Source organism: Centruroides vittatus, unplaced genomic scaffold, assembly GCF_030686945.1.
Source record: "Centruroides vittatus isolate TY-2023 unplaced genomic scaffold, ASM3068694v2 scaffold_373, whole genome shotgun sequence".
NCBI lineage: Eukaryota > Metazoa > Arthropoda > Arachnida > Scorpiones > Buthidae > Centruroides > Centruroides vittatus.
In genome coordinates this window covers 116,859-143,690 of record NW_027122704.1, presented here as the reverse complement: position 1 = coordinate 143,690, position 26,832 = coordinate 116,859, and the positions used below count along the sequence as shown (strand labels likewise).

Sequence of the window (26,832 nt, the reverse complement as noted above, 5' to 3'; positions counted from 1 at the left end):
ATTTTATTTTTTAATTGAAATTAAACATCGATTATATCAAATTTAAATTTTTATTCGATTTTGATTATGATTTGTTTTTTCTTTAAATTTTAGGTTTTTTTTTTTTATTTTGTCTTTTCAAATTTAAGTTTTTGTCGGTAGAGTGTGCTGTAATCAAAAAACATGGATCCGACGGCGGAAGGTAAACAAGTTTCGTGTTCAATTAAACTCGAATCGATACATTTTGAACGTTATTAATGATAAACGCTGATTTGTAGTATTACAGAATGTAAATATAAATAATCTATTGTGCATTGTGTAAATACTGAGTTTTTCTTATTCGCGGGAGTTACGTGTCAATATTTCCCGCGAATATCTGTACTTTGGCCTTACCGTCTCACATGATTTTTACATATCCTTAAACACTTACTCTATGACTTACGAGCGACAGAAAAAAGCCTGAATGTCTTCGAAAGCCAATAATTACTTTTTTTTTTATTTGTGGTTTTAGGCCCTTTACCGCTCAGAAATCACAAAAAGACCGTGCCATAATTACGTTTGACGATAACGAGTAACGTTGTAAACACGTGTTTCTGAAAATACCGAATCAAAATTTTGAATAGATAAAGACAAAGAATGCACGGGGATATTTGCCGGATACGTCATGTGCAAAGATTGCGAGCCATCATAGGATGCGACTATGCAGATGCGAGCAAGCGAGAAAATTTGGCAAGAGGTGATGCTCTCGTCCATGTGGTCATAATAAACGAGAACGCAAAACATCGTTGCCTCATCTTGTCCGTGTTCTTGCTCTATCGCGTCTGTATAGTCACACCCTTACTCGGATGATGCTGCGAGAGTGAAGATGCGCATGCTCTGCCGTCGCTCGGGGCGATTGTGGCCAAATTTTTACTATGATAACACCGTGAAAACGTAACCACAAACGTGGAAACCTTGTCGTACGGGTTGTCATGTTATTCGTTAAACTGTTACGTAAAACATTACTAAATAACATGTTTTGTGAACAATTAAACAGAAAATTTTGACAGCTGTTTATGTCATAAATACAATAATATAAAATATTTCAAATATCAAAGCTTATTTATTTACATATATAATAGCTGTACAAAATTTGTCAGTTTATATGATATACAATAGCAATTTGTTAATTTTCTACAATTGAATTTCAAAAATAATGAAATGTAAAAAAATTAAACAGTTCAATTATCGTATCTCACTGATATACTGTATGTCACAGTAATCGCCGAAAGAATCTGTTCAGTAGACGAGGTACGATAAATGTATAATAGGTGTAAATACAATGAAATGACTGTAAAATGAAAAAGCTTATAAAAAATTTAAAAGAAAGGGAAGAGAATTTTTATAATATAAAAGATGAGAAATTTTGTGTGGACCACTCTGTATAATCTCAACATAAAATAACATTTATAATTATTGTAATATTTTGGTAAATCTGAACAGAATACTTTTAAACAAGTATTTAATCTTTTATTACCTTGTTACTTTTCATTATATACGTTACATGAAATATCTTATAATGATATTATTGTTATAATGTGCTTTTAAAAAGTTATCTGTTAATATCTTGTTAGTAATCTACTATATAGAAAGGCTAGCCAAACCTTGTCATAACAGGAGACATATATTGCCTATCAGAAATATAAGAGCCGTATTCTCTATTAAAACTGTATTTTATACATGGCAGTCCATTTATGTCAATTGTAAATATTGCAAATAAATTTTGTCATTTTTCCACAAAGAATCCAAAAATCCAAAAAAGTTTGGATGGTCCCATTTGAAAATCTAAAGTTACCCTATCCCATCCACAAGGGGAAAGGGTGGTTTAATTTCTATGTAGTTCAAAAGGCCCCTTCAAAATAATAAATTTTCATATAAGACACTTTTTCAATTTAATGTATATTTCAGGAGATATATGCAATTGATGACATTATAAATGAACCCGGGGCATCCTCATAACTCTGGACCCACCCAAGGAAAAAACATACAATCACGATCTGCTCAAAGTGACCACCACTGTATAATGTTCACTGATGAAGAGAAAATTTCCTCTCCTCATGCACACAATGGATCACGTTTACTGACACACTTGCACAGTACATTCTTTATTATGTGAATTTTCACCGAATAAACTTACGGGTCCAGACTTACCCTGTGTATATAACTTACCTGGGGCCTTGGGTAAGGATCTAGAGCTGCATGCATCTCGCAAGCCGCGGTTTGTTATATGGAATTAAATTTACTTATTCTCATCCTTCAGAATTTTTATAATTGCTAAAATTAATTTTTTTCTACTTTGATAACGTGACAGTTTTAGATGGAGTGTTGCTTTGCTAATAATGTAATAGTAAACAAGAAGTTTAAACTGAAAAGCTTTGAAATATTGTTAAAATTTTATTTCTTTTTTTTAATTTTCAGTTGATAAGAAGGATACTAATGAAGAATGGTTATGCAAAAGGTTCGTCGATATTTTTAATTAACCGTGTAATTTCAAATCTGTTTTTCTTATAAATTCTTTAAATTTTAGTTCCAATTCCAAATGTAAGATGTTTGACACTACAATTGGTCACATAGAAGAAATTATTATGGGTAAATCTTTTTTAATTGATTTAGTATTTCGACAAACTACGTCTCTACGACACACACAAATAAATAAATAGCATTTTTATTGTATTATATTAATGATTTCTCATATTCGTTAGGTAATTTATTAGGCCGTGTATTAGAAGACAGTAAATATATATCTAATTTTAATAATAATACATAAATAATCTCCATAACAAAAAACATATTAAAATTTCTTGATTTTGATGTAATTCAGTAATTTTAAGGAAGAACAAGTTTTGTTTTTAATTCTTATACATAATTTTAAAATTATATATAAGGCAAGCGTTATTTTGAACTAATTAGTTCTTATAGGAAATTCAGAAAATTAATTATCACAATGTCAAAAAATTTATTTTTTTAAAATCTATGGTGGATAACAATTCACTACAAATGTAATGAATAGTAATTCATTGTAGACAAGAAAGTTGAAGAGGCACTTTTCAAAATGTCTGAATGCAAGAAAGCAGATTCTTTTTGGCATTCTATCAATTGAGTTGATGTAAATATAAATTTTTTCCTTATAAAGATCAGCTCGAAAAGCATCGTATTGCGGGATACGTACATTCTAGCGAGGTTCGGGTAGTAAGAACTAAGATTTCGTGTCGGAAAAATATTAACCGGGAAGACGACGTAGAGTGTATCCTATACTAATATTTTTGTTTTGATATTGTACGTGTAAAGATGTAAATATTAATGCTAAATCATTTTTCTTAGAACCAGATTTTCAGAAATTACAAAATGACTTTTTGGAAAAATACTACGTGTGTTTCGAAGACAAAGAAGAAAATAAACTCGAATATATGGATATATTTCGAGAATACGTAAGCGACGTTCCTTAGCGTTATTTTTATCGTACGGTCACTATTTATTAACACGTTTCATTTCAGACAGATTTAATAGAATCGTACATCGAAACAGAATTAAATAAAAGAATTCCGGGTTTCAATATGGCACAATTTTTAAAACAAATGCAGTTAAGTTATTTTATCAAAAATTTCTTAATTGAAATATATGAAGTGATAACAATATTTTTTCCAGGGCTTCCAAGAATGATTTAGACGGTGAAGTTTTTGATATATTGTTCAGTTTTACAGATTTTCTCGTCTTCAAGGAAATGGTCTTAGATTATAAAGCAGTAAGTATTTTTTAATCCGAGAGGAAATTATTAATATTTTAAAATTAAGATAGTATTTTTTTTTTAAAGGCTAAACAAGGATCGACGACCGATTTCAGCATGAGTTTGTTAATTACTTCTTTGACAGAGAATTTGAAAACAAAAGACAATAGTTAATGCGTGTCGTAATTTAGAATTTTTATTTTTCCAAAAGTTTTCGGTACAATCGTACGAATAAATGTATGTTTGATACTTTGCTGCCTTTTGAAATGTTTATACAGTTTTAAAACAGTTTAATAAATTTGAATTTTTCATTTACAATTCGACATTTAATCGTAATAAAATGCTTTTGTGTCGGGCTTCGGTACCGACATAAAACTAGAATAAACTTAACCAGTTTTTACTAATAAAAGTTAAAAAAAAAAATACTTGTCATTTCTGGTCACAGTGGACCAAGATATTATTTTAATCTTTTTTTCTTTTTTTTTAACTTGTAAAAACGAGAACAGTCTGGACTTTCAGACAACTTATTCTTTTATATGTAATTCTTTGATTAATTGTGAAAATTAATTATTTTGTTTTCTGTTTAGTTGATAGTTTTATTATTTTGAAAATGTTTTAAGCATTGTAACATATTCACCGTAAAACAAATAAAACTTTCCAATTGTAACAAAGTTATGATTTTACTTTTTTTAGCTCTCTGGAAATTGATATAAGAAGTTTTATAACATAAAATTCTATTGCCGGACTTCTTTTTACACATTTTCAATCAAAACTACATACATTTCTAAAACCCCAAGCAAAAAGAATGTTGATAAATCAAACTTTCTTAATCAGGGTATTTGCTGTTTTTATTCCAAAGTAGCTAGAATGGCAAACAACAGAAAACTAAAGATTTTATCAATAGCTGTAGCTAATGACATCATACACTGACAATATTGTTAAAGATAAGGTTAACAAGTCGTCGTAGACGCGATTTATGAAAGCTGTCCGAGCATTTTAGTACTAATAACAGAGTAGAATGCATTTGAATCAAGTTTGTGGAAATGTCATCACCCGTTATTAGATATATCCAATTAGAAATAATAAGTGAACTTTTAATTATGCATTGTTTTATTACTTTTTAGTAGTCATAACCATGGAAGAACAGTTATATGAAAATAAAGTTAAGAAGTTATATATACTTTTAAAATCAGTTCATAATACAGGTATACCTAGAGTTACGTCGTTCTCGATTATACATCGTTTGTCAAAAAAGTATATGGAAAAATAAAAATCAAGTTTAAGTCATTTTATTCGACTTTACATCCGTCTGCCACAAATATCGAAGTCGTAATATCACTAGAAAAGCATTAAATGCACATAAAATCATATTAAAATATGTACATTTACAGTAAATGTTAATATAATCGTCATAAATCCTAGAGAACGAAACGCAAAAACATCTGTGTTTCTGTATCGTCTTATTTAGCGGTCTTCAAGCGCTCATTATTGGCATTTTCCACCGTAGTTTCAACTTACGTCGTAACTACACAAGTAAATTCGACTTACGTCGCCTCTCCTGGAACCAATTACCGACGTAAGGCGAAGTATACCTGTATAAAGAATCATTAACAATAAGCATTGCTTTAGGTTAGAGCTATTGTGTTTTATGTTCGGTAACATGCACAAATGATTCATTGGCCCATGGGGGAGAAATACAAGAATAATGCAACTAATAACAGGTTTATCATACTCGGAGCATGTGTAACTTTGTGAATGGTATGTATATGGTACATTTATAAAATGAACATTATGAATGTTGATTGTGTACAATAACGTGTTCATTAATATTTTTGTAGGTTTTTCAATCAATCTTAACAGTGTAGTTGTGCATCTTCAGACTAATTAACAAGCATTCAAAAATGAGAGAGACATACTGGCATATGCAGGTACAAATGTCTGTAACATTCAGATTGAATATAACTTATCTCTATCAAAAATACAAAAACATCAGGTAATCCGACACCACTTCAGTCCTGTAATTGCTGAATTAATAAACTTACTGTAGTTATAAGTAATCTAAAATATTAAATATGACTTAAGTAAATATTTTATAGTAAAGAAGCATTTTCAATAATCTTTTCGGTATTGAAATTATTAATGTAAATAATTCAAGAAACAATATTATCTGTTTGAAAACACTTTTATTCTTGTATTGATATATCAATATATTGTACCTGAAATTGATTTAAGAACACCTGACAGACTTTTTACACAAAAAAAATATGCATATTTCTTTTCTTATTTGTACAGAGCAGCATTGTTTGGAAATATTCAATGTTATCAAAAATAAAAACAAACAAATCAGAGTTGGCCGATGTTTAAAATTCAACAGTTAATGATACAATCACTAAGAAATAAATTTATTTTCCCCCATATAATTTACATATAAAATCATTTGAAAAATTATATTTCCCTTTTATTTTCTGGCAGTGATTTTAGAGTTCTGATTTTTTTTTTTCTCAATTGTTTTGTTAATTCATTAACACCTGCATCTGTACCAGTCTGGCATTTGTATCTCCGGGCATACGATATGGAATCATTCCGGCAAAAGTAATCAATGCTTGTCCTTTGTTTCTTAAATATTTTATAAACTATAAGAGAAAATATTTAATGTTAAATGTAATCTACCAATCTGTAATTAAATTAAGAAAGAAGCCAACCTTTTCTTGATCTCTCTCTTCCCCAAGACTTCCCATTGTTCTTGATAATGTATGAGGAGAGGTTGAACTTCTAGAAATATATATAACCTTTAAGATTAATATTTAACATTCGTATCATTAATATAAAACTTATGAAGGTGTTTATATTTACTTTGCATTTTTGTACTGGGAATATAAAATATTCATTGTTGCAAGTAAAATGTCGGGAAAGTTTCGTTTCACCTGGAATTATTAAAAAATATTCACCGCTTATACACTAGCCGATTATTAAACGAGCATACATAAATTTCTGATAAATATACCTCTTCTGCTTGCATGGAAAACGTGTTAACTTTATCATTTATTTCCTCTTCAGATAATGGTATGAGATCCAACTGTTGAATAGTCTTTGGGAGAATAAAAAGTAATTACTTGCGGTGTGATAAAGACGACGTCAAAATTATTTCTTAACTTACCGCTAATGCTTTAGTAAATTGTTTGGTATGAAATAAATTAAAAAATGTCATTAAATCCAACAGCAGATAAAATGTTTGTGTCACTCCTTTTCCAGCAGTGTGACCGTGAGTTTTGTACCTAAATGTTTAATTAAATCGAAAACCGAATTTGACATTCTTGTTTTAGTAATCGTTTAAACAATATATCGTAAGAGATGTACAAACCTTTCGGCAATCTCTAAAGCTTTCCTCTCTAGTCTTTCTCTTGTAGATCCATCTGTACTGGACTGAGCCACTACCTGACTAAGAAGTTTGTTGAGTAATTCCAATACCTTATCATGTTTCTAAAAAATTTTACAAAATATTTTAGATAAACCAAGATCTTATTTTAACGAAACATTCTTTTGTTAAACAAACTTAACCTGTGCCAAATCATAAACATTAACTGCATCCTCGTAACAACCTTTGTTTTCGCAATTAGTGGCAACCATTTCGATAATTTCCTTAGTATCGCTGTGAAATTTATCTATGAGACCTGGCTAATATATAGACTCAAAATTAATTAAATATTGCAATAGTTTTATCAAATACATTTGATTTAACATAGACTTATAATACCGTACATACAATTACGACTTACTGAATCCACAAAAACAAACATAACATACTCACCAAATAAACCACTATTAAAATTCTTTATTATTTACATATTAGGCTAAATGTTTTAATTATTTATTAAATTAACTGTAAAATGAATTTTTCAAAAGGATAATATATATATAAAATTCATGTTGAGGAAATGATAATAGTATTTATATAATTTTCATTGAAACAAATTTTTATTCTAAACAACAAACTGTAAAATGACAAATATAATGAGAACAAAATTGATCAAACTAATAAAACGTCTTTAAAATTAAATTTTGATTTGTTAAATTTAATTTTTTTTTTTTTTTGGTAATTCTTTCCGCCCTGTGGGTACTAAGAGGGCCTCTTACAGCAAGCCCATTATGGGTTCGGCCAGGTGGTGAGGGTCGGGGACTGACATATCCAGACGGACCACCCCCTGAAAAATTCCTGGGGATTTTTCGACCCGTCCAGACTCGATCCCGGGTCCTCCAGGGTGGCAGTCTGCTAACTTTTGACCGCTCGGCCATCCATTTAAGAAAATATCATTCAGACATACATTAGCTATCTTCTTTGCAAAGTCTTTAATTGACTACTGTTTACCAATCTGATCTATTGCTACTCCCTCCTTACTTAACAGAGTTAATAAAGGAATCGACACGGTTCACTTTTTATTAAATAAATTTAGTAATCTGCCCGTTACTCATAATCTTAACGTTGCTAGAGTCTGCCTTGGCCTTCCCCTCTAAACAAAAGAATTAAATATTTTGATTGAATCCTTTATTTTAAATTTTTTAATGGACTTATAAACAATTACTGGCTAAAATTAAGAGTTGCCACCAAAACAAGGAACACACAGCGCTTATTCACTTCTTTCCTTAATCTATTTATATCACACAAATCTTTTTTTTAATCGGTGTGCAGAATATATGTCCACAGTAGAAAACTATCTACATTATAATTTTAAACAATATAAGCATATTTGGGAATGATTTTTATATAATTTGTAATTTAGTAATTGTCGTTTTAATGTTCCCTTCTTTTATTCTTTTTTACTTCTACCTTTATATATATATATATATCTTATCATTTATATGTTATTACCATATATTTAAATATATCATTATAAGTTTTCATTAGAGATTTAAGAGATTTCTTTTTTCTCCCTGCTCACATGGTCTTGTCTTAAAAATACACTAGCAATGTTATATATTAATTTCACATATATATAATAATGAAACTAGAATTCTACCGAAATGAATTTATGATCATGCTATATTATTAATCCAGGTTTGTTCAGGAGAAATTTTTCTTTATTTTCTCTAGAATTACTTAAAGAATCAATCATAAGTAAAGAGGTCGACTTGCTTAATTTAATAAAAAGCTTTAGAAAGACTTAGCGATTTTTTTTATAAATGGCATTGATAATAAATAACCAAATGGATGATCGTCTTTCTACATTCTCAGAATCCAGAAAAATTTTTGGTCTAGAATATTTAATTGATATATTGATAAGAGTTTGCTAGAGTTTTGAGAATAATTGATTACATTTGTATTATCAGCTTCACAATCAATCTTCTGTGTTAATGTATCCGGATGAAATGACAGACATTAATTTAGTGAGTTTTGGAAACGATAACTTTTATATTATTATAAATTTGTGTACAACGCGATTAAACTTTTAGGGTTTATCACATTTAATTGTGTTGTACACAAAATTTGTAATAGTTACAATAGAAGCAAGGAGCTATAGTAATATAATTATAACTTTTATATGTTGAGATAAATCAAAATTCAATTTTCATTTACCGTATTTTACGGACTATAAGACGTACTTTTTTCTTCGAAAAATTGCCTTCGAAATTCGGGTGTGTCTTATAGTCCGTAGCGTCTTATAGGTATTTTTTGAAAAAATTGCTTAGAAATTAAGGTGCGTCTTATAGTCCGTAAAATATGGTAATTTTGCTAATAGTATGAAAGCAGTATTTGCTGTAGTTCAAGTGAATTATTGAAAAATTTTTCCTATAAAGATAATTTTGTTTAATAATCGAATGCCGAATTTTAGTTTGTTTTTTCTTTTCGAAGAATATGTTTATCTAATTTTAATGAGTAATTATTGTAAGTTTTAACAGAAATTAAAAGTACTTTGATATAGGAATAGCGCCGATTAAGCAATTACAAATATTTTATTATAGTTTGTATGAGTGAAGAGTAACTGTTGTTAATCAATGCATCAAAAAGGAATATATGGAAATCAATTCGCAAAAGAACTCTTCAGTCATCAATTTTTTGGTTTAACTCAGAATGTATTCCAAAATAAAAATTTATAGGAAGGTACATCAAGCATATATTTTTCCGCAATTGATAATTAATGTATGATATTGCAGGATACATTATTAATTAAAATTAATTTTAATAATATTTGTTCTAATTATAAACAATTGAAAGGTAAAAAAGAATTAACAATGATTTCTTGAGATTATTCAAAGCTAAACAATTGTATCTCTAACAAGTAAATTTATTTGGAAATTACATTTAGCATTGCATTTTACATTATTATTTTATCAACAATAATTCTGACAGTTATTAAATATAGCATTAAGTTTAACTGATTTAAATTTGAATAATCGGTAATAATTATTGTTTACCGATTATTCAATTTTGACCTTTTTAAAAATCAATTAAAATTATACAATTCATTCAGATTAAAATTTAGATGTACAGTAGATCCCCCTATAACACGGTAGATACGTTCCGTGTTATATGAATTCAGTGGTGTACGAGTCACTTAAATACATGAGCCAATCACAGCCCATCATGTGTGCAGTTTAGGAGCTACAGGGCTGTTTGAAAGGTTTTCTTCCATAAAATTAACCAATTCTAGACTAATTTGACTCAACATTTCCAAATCACGTATAATTTTTTGGGAATAATCCATATAAACTATGCTATAAACAAAAAATTGTAGGATTACTTACCGAGTGTGCACCGTTCGACGATGCCATTGCTTAAGCTTGTTTTCGTGGCAGAGTGGCTCATTGAACGGCGGGTGCGTGTTTCCTGATAACTTATTTTTCTGCGAAAAATTTGCTGAACTTTGGAGACATCGTTAATATAAATATAATTTTTATGGCCGTTAAATAATAAATGGTTTTTAGTAGGTCCACTGCTCGTTTAAACTCAATGGTTTGTACAATATCCGCTATTGGTCCAGATTCGACCAATCCTGTCGCGACACGAGTCGGCGATGACGTTTTACCGTGTTATACGAGTCTCTTTTAGCGTGTTATATGAACACGATCGCAATTTTTTTGCCGTGTTATAGGGGGGTCTACCGTATTCAAATAATGATCTTTTGCATTTAATCTTGTGTTAGATCATTAATAAAAAGATTGTTTAAGAATATTAAATTTACTTCTTACCTTTCGGCACCCATCTGGTTCCATCTTTCCAAGTAGCATTTCAAACTGATAAACACAAAAATATATTTAGTATTAATCTAATATAATAACAATACTAAAATGTTGCAATTTGTCTCAAAAATATTATATTGTAGCACAAATTAATAAATTCTTACTTCATTTGTCTCCTGAGCTAATTCACTCACGCAGGATATGAAGAGATTTTCTTCTTTTATACCTCGAATGTTTCTAATATAGAAATGATTTTAAAATGAAATCAAGACTTTTTTTTATTTTATTATTTCCGAAATAGTTACCTAAGAAAATAAAAATATTGAATGGCTTCTCTGGGATCGGTGATTTCAAATTTTTTTGTGTACATCATGATTAATCTGGCAAAGTTGAGTCGACGCATAGGCGGTTTGTCGGCTTTATTTTGGGACACTATGACGATAATACGATTGTAATAAGTATACTATTATAGCAGAAAGAGCTATCTTAAGAAAATTTTTAAGATTTTTATTTTGAATTCTTACGTAATGGTGCATGAATATTGGTGGGTAAGGCTAGTAAATTCATTTCATACAAAGTTATTGCCAAATGGACCGCGTGACACCTTAAATGTTCGATGCGAGATAGAAATTCGATTGCAGCTTCGAACTGGGCAGTGAGAAAGAGAACTTCGAAATATAAAAATGGTTGTTCATAAGCATTGAAATGAGTTTCACCTAAAAAAAAATTAGTATTTTTAACTTTACTAGATTATGTTAAAATGTAGGATAATGATTTAATAGTTTACCGTGATCTTCCAATAAAAGGGACTGTAACTGCGACAGAGTTATTCGGTCTAATTGCATTTGTATGGAACTCTCTCCTATTTCTTCTGACCGTAACTGACAAAGCTTTAACCATAAATAGTCGTCCGTCTTTTCGGCAACTTCCGAGTGATCCTCATTCATATTGCAGCAAGCAAGAATACAATATACAGCTCTAAACAATAAACATTACATATACAACAAAATAATCAAGTTTTTTAACTTTCAAAATCATTTTTTTATACTGAAATTCTTACAGAAATAAAGTTTCTAGTAAAAATAAATAATTTTTCTATAGAAAATTAATGGAATCAAAGAAACAAATTAAAAGAATAAGCATCCAAAAATAAATAAATTCATTGAAAAATCAAAAAAAATTATGGTCACAGATTAGAACAAGTAACTGAATTTTCTTATTTTTCGCTCTTTTTAGATATTTTTCAATAGAAAAAAAGCATTTCAATAAAAAATTTTATGTGAATACAATTATTTATTAAATAATTAATTATAATAAATTAATTAAATGTTTGATATTATGTCACCAGGTCAGTATTTAATATCAGGAATGGTAAAATATTTTATTATTCCATTAATACAAATAAGCATAACTTCTCAAAAACGGATTTGCGGAAAATTGTGAAATGTCCATTTTTAACAAGAAAATAAATTTATAATTTAAAAAATATTGAAGATTAGTTTTTATAAACACATGTAATCACTTTACATAAAATCTAATCCAGATTTATCATCCATTTTTTACATGCTCACGCACTTATGGCAATATCTATCACTAAAACCTCAGTTTTAAGGAATACATTTTTAATGCATTAATTTTCTATTTTTTATCCAAGATTTAAAGATTTTCCAATGCTCGTTTTGGCTGAGAAATCAAGTATAATTAATTTTATTATAACTAGTATTCTAGTATTAACTTTTCCCCTTAATGTTAAACATTTATGTTTCTGAGATTTCATAATGTAATCCAGAAGAAACATAATTTTATTGCCATGTTTTAAACTTATTCTATGTAAAATAAAAAGATAATGTCAAATTATAAACCTTTCTCCAGTTTGTCCAGTATATTAAGATTTAAAATGTTTATGTTTATTACTCAGAATGCCTGCTGTTGTTAGATAAAAAAACATTAATGAAAATCAAAAGAAATCTCATGGAACATGACTAATCTTTCATTACTGAGGTGTCCATTACGAGACTTTACATTATTATTATTTTATTGTTGTTTAGAGCGTAATCTAAACTTATTTTTGTATGTCTCAAATATTAAAAACACTTATGACAATTACAATTTTTATTTATACTTAAAATATTGATAACATATCAATTCCGATAAACAAAATAAATTTATTGATGAAATTAAAAAGAAAAGATAGCATTTAGAGGAAGAAAATTTAAATAAATTACAAAAATGTTCTTGTATTATTTCTTTTAGATTAAATATCCATTATATCAAACTAAAATTTGTTACACTTGGAATGTTCTAACAGCAAAAATATTACACGTGCACATACATACATTATTGAAATCGTCATCAAGTAATATGTATATCAATTATTAATTAATATATACTTTAAACAATAGTAATTACACAGGTCTGCAGTGAAAAACTGACTTTTTTTGTGTGATTCTTATATGCTTTTTTATGCTGAATTCAAAAATGTTACTAGTTTTTCTCTATCACGTAAGATTTTTCTACAAAACCATTTTTATTGGATAAATAGATGTTTTCTTCGCATATTTCACACCCATATTAGTGACACATTTCAGTAGCTGTAATTTATTTAATTATGTTGTTAAAAAATTAATGGCCACCTAGAAAACAACTACAACCTGGCATAAAGAATATAGTGAGCAGCAGCTTGGTGAACTCAGAGAAAGAGCTGCTGCCACCCCTGCATAGTTAAGCTGGGATTAATAAAACAGTTCATAAAGGCCAAAGGATGGAGACTGCTTTTTGTATTTATGCAAAAAGTTTCCAGTCTTGTCCGAAGCAAAACTAAAAGAAGGTGTATTTACAAGACCTGATATAAGGAAATCAATATCAGACATGGAACTTCTACAACGAATGGGAATGTCTGGATTTCATTTAAGGCAATAGTTTCAAAGTTTCTAGGAAACAATAAAGATCCCGATTATAAAGAAATAGTAGAGAACTTGTTAATTAAGTACCACAAACTGGGCTGCAATATGAGCCTAAAGGTACACTTTCTGAACTCACACTTGGATTACTTTCCTGAAAATCTAGGATCTGTAAGTAAAGAACAAGACGAAAGATTCCATCAGAACATTAGAGACAGAAAGGAGATAGCAGGGACGGTAGAATGTCAGTATGATGGCAGATTACTGTTGGATGATACATAGGAACATTCCAGACACGGAACCTAGAGAAGGTCCACAAAACGCAGTTTTAGGGCAAACTGATAAGCACCAAAGCTAATTAGTGACTTATGTTGTATTTTTGTACCTATACAAGTTAATAATAAACTGAAATTGGTAATTTTTTCCACATTAAAATAAATTAAAACACTATTATTTATATTTATATAATATGCTTTTATACAAAACTTTACGTGATGGATACATTCAAGAGATCGTTTTTAGTTGTATCGATAGTTGTTAGTAAAAATTGCATCTCAAAGTCCAAACAGTTTTGTATTAGTTGAAATTTGCAGACCTGCATTATTTAAAAGTATCTAAACAAATTTGTGTTTATAGCTTTATTCTAAACCTAACTGCATAATATTTCTCTTCATTTTTAAATTATGCTTATAAATAAATTTAAGTATTTAGGATTAAATACAGTAATGTTGTCAATGATAATTTCTTCCTTCTACGCTTATTACATTAATTTCTGAATAGTTTTCTCTACTATAATAAAATGACAGTATCAATACAGTAGAAAATCGTTTATCCGAATCAATTGAAGACTGGGGTTGTTCGGATGACCGATTATGTACGAAAAAAATATATTAACCTATCCGACGTTGAAATTTTTCTCCGTTGCGTGTCGCTTCGTGTTGAATGTTCGTCAATTTTAAGCCTAGGAAAATTTTTATAATAATAATCGAGGCTATTGTGTTGTTAAAAATTATTTGATTATTTTGTACAAACAAAATAAATATATTGAAAAATATAAAAACAAAAAAATTATACTTTAGAAGTTAATCTAGTATCAAAAATGTTCGATTCAGCACGACACAGTCCGACTGGAAAGCTTTTGGTTAACCGACATTTCGGTTGACCAGTTTTCGGATAAATGATGCTCTACTGTACTTTTATAATTAAATAGAAAACTTTAGAATTTAGCTAAAATCATCCAAATTTATCAAATATTATGAACTGTATATTTTCTTAAAGTTAATTAATAAAAAGGAACTTTTTAATTAACACTGATATGCATTCTTCAAGTGAAGTAAAAAGCCATTCCATTTCTATGAATGGCTTTTTACTTGAAGAAAGCCTCTAAATGTGGCCGAAAATATTTGTAATTCAGAATAAACACTGCTGGAATAAGTAATAAAGATGTTATTTTGTGCATATCAGTGTTAACTGTACATTTTTCCTATATATACCAAATAATCAATTTATCATTATATTGATATTACATACAACTCACAAAATTACATATAATCAAGTTATTTAATATAGAATTTTAAACGTACTTTTTAAATGGATCATTCCCTGTATAGACAGATCTACGATACATCAGACGTAACTGACTTTCACTTGCAGGACTCAATCTAAAATAATTAAAAAATTTTATTTTAATTCAAAACTGATTCATTATATTATATGTAATATTTAGGGAAAAAATGTGGTATATTTTAGATATAGAACTTCGTAAACAATTGGTATAAATTTACCATTATAATAAAAGTGTGGAAATTTTGTTTAATACATACAAATAATTTTACTTTGAATTAAAACTTTGTATAGATTCTGAAGAAATGCTTACAATTTCTATAACAACAGCTAAAAATAAAAAAATTATAAGCCAATCCATAATGCTAAATCAGAACGAGTATTGAGGTAGTCTATATGAGTTACAGATGCAAGATTGTTCACGATACTAACCTATATTTTGTCTTTTGATCTACAGTCTGAGATTATCTAATGTAATGAGATCTTGCTGGAACCATAGGTGCAAGGAATCATTATTATAGCACAGCTCTTTTAATCTTAAAAAAATTGCCAATAATGCTGTCTAATGAAATGGCATACCCACTGTTACTTTAGCCCTATACAGAGGTCGTTATTGCTGAAATTTATATGAATTGTTTTCAGTCAAGAAATGGTAATTGTTTGTTCATAAACCCAGTGGACCTCATCTAGCATCAGTAACCTGTTAATAATGTTTTTATCAACTTTCTACTCAGAGTTAATGAAAACAACTTCCAACTTATTACAACTTAAAACTCCAAAAACTTGTTACAAAACTGAAGTTACTGTCACTTATCCTGTTTACTAAGCTCCTAGACAACTAGAATCTTATATGAATGGTAATAAAAATTCATCAAGACTCTGTGAAATCTTTTATCTGTCTTACCAAATATGACAGCTGTCAGGTTGTCCCATGTAGACTATGCAAGATGGCATGGAAAAATTTCTCACGGAATTCATGTTGACTGATGTACATATCAAACAAACATATCCCGAGGGTTTGCTGTCTTTTCCACTTTCTTCTTGATATCATTTTGATATCCAGAGTAACAGAGTATTGCAACTAAGAGTATTACATTATACACTGAATTGTGTAGCTATGATAGAGTCTGTTTTTATAATGTTTCTACTGCTGCAATAATGATAAAGTCTGTGCTACATTATAGCACATACCAGGACTCTCAACTAAATTCAAGTTGAAAGCAAATGGTGATTAGTGTTACAGTGACACTTAGTAAATGACTTGAGAATTAATTTTTAAAAACTATCAGGTGTTTTGGCACACCCTGATGTTTTTAATATCTTCAAAACACTAAAAAATAATTAAAATACTATCGTTATTTTCAATTAATCAAGTATTATGATTGATAAAGATAAATTTCATCAATTCAAACCAAGATTTGACTTGTGATCTGTCAGCATTTAAATCATAAAACATATATTATTTTACTTATTTTAAATAGCAATTATAAACACACATGCTTTACCCATTATTAAAATTTCATCATAAAGTATATTAAAAATACTTTGGAAAAGATGGATATGTGAAGTGACAAATGTTTCTCTGTTGTAAAATTTACCATTTACAATTAAATTTTCAAATTAATTTTAAGATTAATATACAGTCAAACCTGTTTTTATGCGGTCTTTTTATGTGTGATTTTTATTTGTGTGATTTTTTATGCGAATTTTTAATTTGTGCGGTTTTTTTGTGCGATTTTTTATTTGTGCGGTATAGTTGGCGACTAGTCTCGCGCGATTCGTCATGTCTCACGTTGACTTATTATAGCTAAATAAACTTATTATAGCATAAATGCACTTATTATAGTAATATTATTGCATGAATATGCGAAAAATGAAATAATTTACTTTTTAAGTCAACAAAACACTACCTGGACAAAAATATGTAAAACAGATGATAGACCAGACGATGCAGTCAAGTGCTGACATCTGTTGTCAATAAATTCTATTTCGTACGGTTTTGAGTTATTTTCTATGTGAGACTTTTTTTATGCGGCCCTTTTGACCGCATAAAAAAAAATATATTTTTAATTGTGTTGCGAAAACTATTATTTACAGTCATTCGTGAAGTTTTGTGAGATTTTTTTAATGCGGTCCCTATCCACCGCAAAAAAACAGGTTTGACTGTATTTACCTATGATCTTCGCTTTGGTTATATTCTTTTAAATAAGGCACAAATTCTGCAAGAACACTGCTGGAAAAAAAAAACAATCTTATACTATTAAATTTTAAAACAGACGTTAATAAAACAAAATAGTTAATAGATTTCTAAGTTTTTTTTTGAAATTATATAATATAACCTTGCACTCATAGCCACTTTTTCAGCTGCTTCAATATCTCCACACCTAATACAATAATATATCATGGCCCAAACTGGGTGTCCTTCTACTAGTCCATCCTAAATGTTTTTAAAGCATTTCAGTATGTAAATAAAACTTCTTCAATGTTTATGAAATAAATATATGGTAAATACTATACTATCGTAAAATTTAATTCATAAAAACTTACTTCTAAACCTGGAGGCATTATAGATAACTTGATGTTTAGAAAACTACGAATTAAATAATATGTACCAGGCACTCCACCTATATTTGCTTGTTGTAAATTGCCGTAAACAATTACTTCTATATATTGACGATACCTGAAAAATTTACAAGTTTTGAAATACTTTCATTAAGAAATTGAAAACGTTTAACTAAGCATTATTAATCCTGTTCCAAACACGCGTGATTTGAATTTTAGAACATTAGCCTGAGGATGTCGTTTAAAAAAAGAAATGAAAACATTCGCTTCTCATACTGTGTAGTTCTTTTCTATTGCTGGACCTCAGATTATTATTAACCAGTATTGGGGTGTTATTTTTATTAATTAGTATCTACCATTTTATTCAAATTTTTTATCTTTATATTTGCAACATATAACAAAAATAAACAATTTGAATATCGTCATAACAATTATATTTTAATTCTTAATAGACTTAGTAAAAATATTAAATATTACTTTAATTACAGTAATTACTTTCATTTTAAAGGGCATCTGGAAAAAGATCTGCACAAAATATCTCACGTTCTACTAACAGCCAATAATTTTTAATTATGCTGCAAGTATTATAATTTAAATGTGTGGAATGCTATAGAAAATTCTAAAATCTTGTTCTACATTTGATTTTCTGCTCCTTTCATAATGACAATGAAAGATGATATTTTATATCTAAGACTGGGTACGTTCGTAAAGTGAAATGCATTAAACACGTTAGTAACGAATCGTTCAAAAAGTAGTAGTCTCGCTCAGTGCAAATGCTCTGCGATGATGACATTTCGAACAAACTCTAACAAAGCTCAGGAAAGAAAGAGTTAGTTTACTTCATTAAGAAAATGGTACCCGATAATATCAATGTTTCTAAATCTACTCGAGTGTTTAAACTGTGAATTAAAAGGTGAAATGATTGAAATAACTGTCCACCCGAAGCAATCTAAGAAAAATATTTCGGATAAGGCTGCACTAGCAACATTCATATCTTTGATTTTAGAAACAGCCATTTAATTATAAACGAATCGTTCGAAAAGTCTAATGAAATAAGAATAACGATGACGTCATTCTCGTTTAACTCATTCGACTTTACGAACGTACCCACTATACAACTTTTACATATTAAATAAAACATCAAAAAAAGTTTACCATAAACCACTTTGAAATGATGAAATTTCAATACGAAATATATATTGCATTCTCCAATGTTTTGAGAATGGATTACCACCACAGGGAAGAAAGGAATCTGGTAAAAAGGGTAATAATGGGTGTCTGGAACAGACATCCATTATTAAATTAATACTTACTTCTTTTCTAAATATTTTCTAGCCTGATTAATAAAGGCAGTTTGGATGAGACCCGAACAACGAGATGCTAATATATCCTTGTCTGTACTTAACGGTATATCTGTCATGATCTTAACCATTTCCCACAAGTCCAATATTGACTGTAACGTTCAGATTTTTTAATATTAATAAAATTGTTTTGCTTAAATTATACATAAAACAAAACTTGTAATTAATACAATTTCATACTTGCAAATTGGATTTATTGCAATATTTTACCTTTTCATCTAATTCCTTTGCAACTTCATAAAATTTTTCTGCTAAATTGAATTTCAAGCCTCCTTGTACTATTTGTTCATTATATAAATACACCTGTAATGAAAAATAAAATATATTTCTAAACAAATATATATAAAATTCATATGATATATATAAAACATGAATTTCATTAATATTAGTATACATCTTATGTTTAAATCTGTATTTAAAACAATTGTTAAAAAAAAGTTGACATTTTTCTTTTTTATTTTATAATCTTTTCAATGGCTGAACTCTTATTTCCATAACAAAGGACATGAATACATTTCTTTTATAATTATTATTCTATAGATGTATCATTTAAAAAAAAAAATTTATAATAGTGGTCCGTTGAGAAAGGTTGGCAACCGCTGTTTTAAACATTATGTTCATACATTTTGTGTAACTTCTAACCGTTTATGCAAAATACCTAGAATATCCAAGAAAAAAATGAACATATACTGGCAGAAAATAAAATCCCAACACCAAGAAAAAAAATTCGTTTAGAGGAATGAAATTTAGGCAAAGCATTTGTCTAGGTAACATATTTATTTGATTGAATTTTTAAGGTCACAGTCTAAAGTATGTGCAAGAAGTTCTGTTTCAAATGTGAAATGGTGGTACATTAATAACTGCTGTAGTTGCCACAGTTTTGAATGCAAGCATGCAAACGTGCATGCTTGCATTCAAAACTGACATACAGGTGCTGTATGTCATTTTGTGGGATGGAGTTCCATACCTGTTGCACTTGGTCAGTCAAATCAGCAACGGTTAATACTGGTTGTGAGTGATGCTGAATTTGTCATCCAATAATGTCCCATACGTGATCGATGGGAGGAAGATCTGATGATCTTGCAGACCAAGACAACATGTCGACACTCTGTAGAGCACATTGGGTGACAGCAGCGGTAAGAGGACGAGCATTATCCTGCTGGAAAACACCCCCTTGAATATTGCTCATGAATGGCTGTACAACCAGTTCAATTGCCAGTCTGACATACAAATTTGCTGTCATAGTGTTTGGGATAACGATGAGAGTGCTCCTGCTGTCATAGGAAGTCACTCTCCAGACCATAACTCCTGGTGTAGGTCCAGTGTGTCTACGCTGCAGACAGCTTGGTTCCAAGTGCTCACCTGACCTTTTTCTAACCAACATATGGCCATCACTGGCACCAAGACAGAAACGACTCTCATCTGAGAACACAACAGATCTCCACTCCACCCTCCAATGAGCTCTTGCTTGACACCACTGAAGTCGCAGATGGCAGTGATTTGGAGTTAGTGGAATGCCACAGGGCGTCTGGCTCGGAGCTGTCCCTCAAGTAATCAATTTGTTACCATTTGCTGGGTCATTCTGGTGCCAACAGAAGCTAATTTCTGCTGCAAATGCAATATGATGCGCCACAGCCATGCGGCAAACATGGTGGTCTGTCCTCTCAGTAGTGGCCCATGTGCAGCCAGATCCAGGTCTTCTCGAGACAGCACCTTCCTGTGACCGCAGCTGCCAACAATCATGCACAGTGGATACATTCCTGCCAAGTCTTTCTGCAATAGCGTGGAAAGAAAATCCACCTTCCCATAACCCTATTACACAGCCTCATTCAAACTCAGTAAGCTGCTGATACAGCCTTCTTCATCTCCTTAAAGGCATTCTTGACTCAAACCTTAACTCACAATGTTCAATCCGGATGATAAATAACGCTCAACAAGTTTACATTGCATATTTACAGCAAACATGATTTGCATGTTCATAGTGGCACTACTCATGCTACTCTTCTTCATCTAGCACAAAATTTGAATAGACGTCATCTTTCAGATAAGAAAACACACCTACCAAGTTTCGTTCATCTAGCACAACTCTTTCTTGGTGTCAGGATTTTATTTTCCACCACTGTATTTTAAATAATTGTATTAAGAAAATAAACAAAATTAGAAGATAATAGCAGCCACAAAATGAAACAACAAGTCAAAAAATTTTTCACACGTTTTACCAAGTTTGAATGCATCAAACTAAAGGACAACTATATTCCAGTTTATTTGTCAGTTTCTTCAAAAATGATATTTGTTCAGCTAAAGATTTCTTGCATGTAATAAATAAATAACAACCATCAAAATGTAAAGAATTTCAGAGTAATGTGTGATTACTTTTCTCTTTCCACCAATATTAAAATATTTTAAAAATAATTTATAAGACTCACCTGTTTTGCATAGGCCATTTCACTTGCTGACATTGATGTTCGAATTCTCATATTAATATTTTCACTCATGATTGTCTATTAAAATAAATTTTAATTTATTAACATAAAAAGCTTGTTATAATAAAATAAAATTCTAATCAATTAACTTATATTTAAACTCTTCTAAAATATTATAGCCCAAATTGTAAATTAAAACACATTACCAAACTGAATTTTAAAGTTCTTCTGTTATTCCTTCCAGATAAACATAGGCTATGTATTATTTTCATATTAAAAAATGAAAATGCAGGGGAACGATGTTTTTACCACGTATTTGCCTTTCACCGTCATTAGTCTAATCCGTTCAAGGTCAATCTCCTTCGCCACCTAATCGGCTTTTTTAAACTTATTATCTTATATTTTCGTTTTCAGTTTTGATTTGTGCAGTTTGGGTAGTTGTATATATGCTTTGTTTATATTGTCTAGGTGGTTTGTTTCTTATAATAATAGTCTTATGTTATAAGTTACTTACAACTATAAAGAGCGAATTTACTTCACTTATATAAAACAACTTTTGTAAGCAGACCTACAATATTTTTAAGTGTTTGTTGTTTTAGTATTAATCCTACTGTACCATTGTTTAAAAATAAGAATTAGACTTATGTTAACAGATATCTACCTACAATTATTAAATTCTTTCAGTTATTTTTAAAGTGTACACGTGTGAGTGAACCGTATTCATGATAAATGTCTAAAAGAAAGTAGCAATTGTCATAAAATATATCCATATCAAGGGATCATTGGAAAGCTTATTACTTTTCAGTGTATGTAAGTTGAAGCTATCTTAAAACTCAGACTCGTCACTCCTTCCTACTGATTTCATCTTCCTTATAAGCTTCGAAACCCTTTGACCAATTTTGGCCAAATTCCGCAAAGTTACTCTCTGGTACTCTACGGGAAACATGGACTATTATAAAACTAGGATCCTTCACTCCTCTCTAATTTCATCCTCCTAACACCAAACCTTTTGAGCAATCTGGTCAAATTTTGCATAGTCAGTCTCTACAATCCTTCAAAAAATATATGCTACTTTAAAACTCAGATCCTCACTCCTTTCCCAATTTCATCCTCCACAAATTGCCATATCCTTTGACTAATTTGCATCAAATTTTGCATAAATACTTTCTACCAGCCTGCGGGAGACATACACTACCCTGTAACAAGAATGACTCAACCCTCTCTCTAAGTTCTCGGGCAACACTGGGCATACTTTGCTAGTAAGTTATAAGATAATTATAAGTTTAGAACTGTAACCTGAAAACTATGCCAAAAACATAAGTTAAATAAATGTTACGCTGGAAAAACGTGTTAAGTAAATAATCTTACTCAGTTGTTTCAGTTAGACATTTAGTGACAAGTAAATTAGTATCAAATCAAACATCACACAATTTTTATAATTTGTCAAATCTTTCCATATACATTTTATTAATTTTTTAATATATATTTGAATTGTATATCAGGTATAATTGATTTTGAATGAAATAACCATCCTTTGCTATTTGATTATTTTCTTTATAGATTTTTTGCTATATAAGACAATAAAAGTTTTTATACTTGTTTCTCAATATGCAGATATCAAACCTTTAATGTCAAGAGTCATTAGTATAACATTGAAAAAAAAATTAAACATCTCAAATTTATAATATAATTTGAAATGATATAAAGTTTAAACTTTTCTTATTATCATGTACAAAAGTATGCACTAATGTTCAAGAACCAGAGTGGTCACTCCTATCACATTCACCCTAAGTAGTGAATTAGATATAAAAGTTATATAAATATACTCCATTAAATATATAAAAACTATGCAAGAATAGTATTCAGGAGCTGGCTCACTGAGCCTTAGACAGAGAGGGTGGAAAACGATGGTAAAAATAGCAACATACTCCAATAGCTACTGGTCCCATGGACAGTGATAATTATTGTTTAGTGTTTTTATCTTTTGCCTGGGTAGTCCAGGTCTATCTACTAGTATTTAATATATGTCAATAAATATTTATTATTACCTACAAAATCCAATTGTCAAACTAATAAAAAAACAATAATTTGCATTAAAATGAATAAAAGAAAATTTGAATTTAGTTCCTGACTTATAAGCTTATTTCAATTTAGCAATATAATTTACATCAGAATAAATTAATAATTGCAATTGTTCTGTTGTGCATTGGTCCTGAAGGCATAAAAAGTGCTGAACAGTATTATTTGATAAGCACTGTCGAACTAAAGACATTATTTAAAGGTATTTTATTGTTTAGGCAAAATAACAATAAAACATTACGCTAATGCAAAATTTAATATTTTCTGTAGGAAAAATGAATTTAAATAAAAATCTGATAGAAAACAACAAAGTTCTTGTTAGAAACTGTATGAAAAATAATACTAATTAAATTTAAAAGAAACCTACCAAAACTAAAATAACTAAAAATATGTTACAATTAAAACTTTTATAAAATAACTTCTATCTTAAATAAAACTCAAGTATTAAACTTACACTTGTATCCAAAATTATTTCCTGAGTGGAACCACTTAAGGCATTAAGTATTCTCTGTTTTTCATCTTCCCATTCATATTCAAGATTGTTCCAAAAAAGCTTATCTGCACGTTCTGATGTCTAAAAAATATCATTAAAATACCAATAAATTATTTTTATTAATTAGAAATAAGAATAAAATATATATCATTTAACCATATGTATATATAACTAATACATTTATTTTTCATATTAGTTTAATTTGAACACCTGCTAAAAATACACTTTAATAATAATAAATCTCAAAATCCTTTACTGATTTTGTTATTTATTAAGAAACACTAATAAAACCAAACTCCGGTAAAATATGCGAAGAAAGAAATACTGCAGTTCGGCTTTATTAGTGTTACTTTATCCAGTTTTTTGAGTTGAATGTACTATATTATTTATTAACTTTAAATACTAATGAAACACCTTGACCTACAATGTTAGAAGCCATAGAAAAAAAAAATCAATACATAAACAGGAGACTTTTGTTCAATACAGATTTACATAATATATTAAAAATATATATTGAAGAAACACAAATTGGCTTCTTAAATCTGTCTTTCAAATACAGTAGAAGGAACAAAAACAATTTTCAACCACAGAGATGATCCTTAATTTGAAGCTATACCTTTATGAAAATACGCAAAAACAGCTAAACCATTCTCTGGCAATGATATTAAAAATTAAAAAAAAAAAAAAAAACAAATAGTTTGATTAAAATTGACTGACAGTGTTTACATATTAAAAATACAGGAGTCCATAAAGTCTACATTCAGTTTTAGAAATTTATTGCATGAACATAGTGAGAGCTACTGACAGCACACGTGCCACGACGTGGATAGACTTTTAAAGTTTCTCTCCCATTCACTTCTTGTATTACTGGTTTTTTCTGCTGAATTGACAATGACAGCCATCACTTATCTGGATATACTGGAGCAGTTTCTTGCTCCACAGGTTCAAGACTTGCAATCTGATGTCATTTTCCAGCAGGAGAGTGCACCATCAATCGCACACACTTTCCTGGACACCACATTTCCCAAACGCTAGATAAGTCTGGATGGTCCTGCCCACTTGACCCACACTCACCTGACATAATCCCTATAGATTTCTTTTTGTGGGTTGTGTAAAGGGCAGAGTATATGTTGCACATGTACAAGATGTGGTCATGTTGAAGTAGCAAATCAGGGAAGTCGTTGCAAGTGTGATACTGGTCATGCTGACACACACGATAGGAAAGTGAGTATATAAATATAAATTTTCTATCTAATTGTCCTAAAATTGTTCATATCAATTCATTTTGAATAAAAATTGAATTTTTATTTAAAAGATTTAAAAAATTATTGCTTTTTAAATAAAAAAAATTAAAACAAACATTATGAATTAAATAATTAACAGGAATAAAATTTTAAAAATATAAATGAGTTTTACTTATAAATCCTATTACATGTAAATTATGTATCCATTCAAAATAAAAAATAAAATATTATTCTTATGTTCTCTAAATACAAGTTGCCTTGTCAGCAATATAATCAAATATTAAGGATATCTGTACTCATCACTAAACTGAAATTTCTCATTACAAACAATTTAATGAGAAATTTGAGTTGCTTTATTTTATAATTATGCATACAAACAGCACTGATGGGTTTAAATTGTTTATGTCTTGGTTGCATTAACGAGGTTCGGGTCGAAATTTTCAATGCAGAAAACATGTATGTCGGACGTTCGGCGCCACTATCTCGTAAGCCTAGAAGTTTGACAATGGCTTTTGGAACGTCAAGAATGATTCCACGACGCTCCAAATGCTCACTGCCTAGGCTTGCAGGATGGCAGCACTGAATGTCCGATGTACATGTTTTCGCATTGAAAACTTCAGCTGCAACCTCGTTATTATTACAAGGATGTTAACAAATAATAACAATGAAAGTTCATTGCATTGTACTTTTCTTTTATATTAACAAAGTGCATTATTATCTATCTCAGTGTTGTGCAGGTTATAAGATTTTGCACGACCAACATAAATTTGTACATTTATAACTATATTCGAAAACATATATATTTTATTGAAAAATATAAAATTATTAGATATCAAAATAGAAATATTATATTATTAAATTAAAACTAAGTCTGCCTTCTCAAAGTTCTATCTTTATTTTAATTACATTTAAAGGGCCGTCCATAAATTACGTAAGGGCGATTTCGGCCATTCTAGACCCCACCCACCCCTGTGTAAGAAACCGTAATATTTTCTTTGATCTCCCCTCCCCTTCCCTATCTTACGTAATATTTAGGCATAATTTTATAGAAAGATTTTAACAAAAATAATTTTTTTATGAAACCCTAAAAACCTTAGGTCCAAAATATTTAATTATTAATTAGTTAATTAATATCTTCTATTATTTATTAAAGACTTTATGTGAACAAATTTAAAAATATAAAAATTTAATGAATTCGAATGAACAATTTATTTTAAGAACTTTATTTTTTAATTATCAACAATCTTTTTATTTTCTTCTTTGACCGCACTTAATTACTATTCAAGCAT

The 26,832-nt window shown here is 29.4% G+C and overlaps 2 protein-coding genes across 4 annotated transcripts in view; one reads left to right on the top strand and one right to left on the bottom strand.

The window, feature by feature from the left end:
- The first annotated feature begins 116 nt into the window (after nt 1-116).
- LOC136988667 (ADP-ribosylation factor-like protein 2-binding protein) lies at nt 117-4,060 on the top strand. Its single transcript, XM_067286587.1, has 7 exons — nt 117-181; nt 2,437-2,476; nt 2,546-2,607; nt 3,340-3,446; nt 3,513-3,598; nt 3,664-3,760; nt 3,830-4,060. Exons 1-7 carry the CDS (start codon nt 163-165, stop codon nt 3,914-3,916), a joined length of 498 nt encoding a protein of 165 aa, XP_067142688.1. The 5' UTR covers nt 117-162; the 3' UTR covers nt 3,917-4,060.
- A 1,845-nt stretch (nt 4,061-5,905) lies between these two features.
- Nucleotides 5,906-26,832, bottom strand: part of LOC136988666 (nuclear pore complex protein Nup93-like) — a 52,894-nt gene continuing 31,967 nt past the window's right edge. For 2 of the 3 annotated variants that reach the window (XM_067286585.1, XM_067286584.1), the window contains exons 5-24: nt 24,261-24,380; nt 21,731-21,805; nt 19,515-19,607; nt 19,257-19,396; nt 17,929-18,061; nt 17,721-17,818; nt 17,555-17,614; nt 15,402-15,479; nt 11,706-11,896; nt 11,443-11,634; nt 11,224-11,350; nt 11,083-11,155; nt 10,928-10,972; nt 7,301-7,417; nt 7,104-7,222; nt 6,900-7,017; nt 6,747-6,830; nt 6,596-6,666; nt 6,445-6,514; nt 5,906-6,375 (exon numbers count right to left, since the gene is read on the bottom strand). In XM_067286585.1, the coding sequence (XP_067142686.1) occupies nt 6,256-6,375; nt 6,445-6,514; nt 6,596-6,666; nt 6,747-6,830; nt 6,900-7,017; nt 7,104-7,222; nt 7,301-7,417; nt 10,928-10,972; nt 11,083-11,155; nt 11,224-11,350; nt 11,443-11,634; nt 11,706-11,896; nt 15,402-15,479; nt 17,555-17,614; nt 17,721-17,818; nt 17,929-18,061; nt 19,257-19,396; nt 19,515-19,607; nt 21,731-21,805; nt 24,261-24,380 (2,124 nt within the window). In that variant the 3' untranslated portion in view covers nt 5,906-6,255. The remainder of the gene's footprint in view (nt 6,376-6,444; nt 6,515-6,595; nt 6,667-6,746; nt 6,831-6,899; nt 7,018-7,103; nt 7,223-7,300; nt 7,418-10,927; nt 10,973-11,082; nt 11,156-11,223; nt 11,351-11,442; nt 11,635-11,705; nt 11,897-15,401; nt 15,480-17,554; nt 17,615-17,720; nt 17,819-17,928; nt 18,062-19,256; nt 19,397-19,514; nt 19,608-21,730; nt 21,806-24,260; nt 24,381-26,832) is intronic. The other variant, XM_067286586.1, reaches the window with a different exon arrangement.

Excerpts from the sequence above, each read along its gene's own strand:
- LOC136988667 (XM_067286587.1), top strand. Across the intron at positions 3,447-3,512 it reads TGGATATATTTCGAGAATAC|ACAGATTTAATAGAATCGTA; the intron begins GTAAGCGACGTT and ends GTTTCATTTCAG. Across the intron at positions 3,599-3,663 it reads CAATTTTTAAAACAAATGCA|GGCTTCCAAGAATGATTTAG; the intron begins GTTAAGTTATTT and ends TATTTTTTCCAG.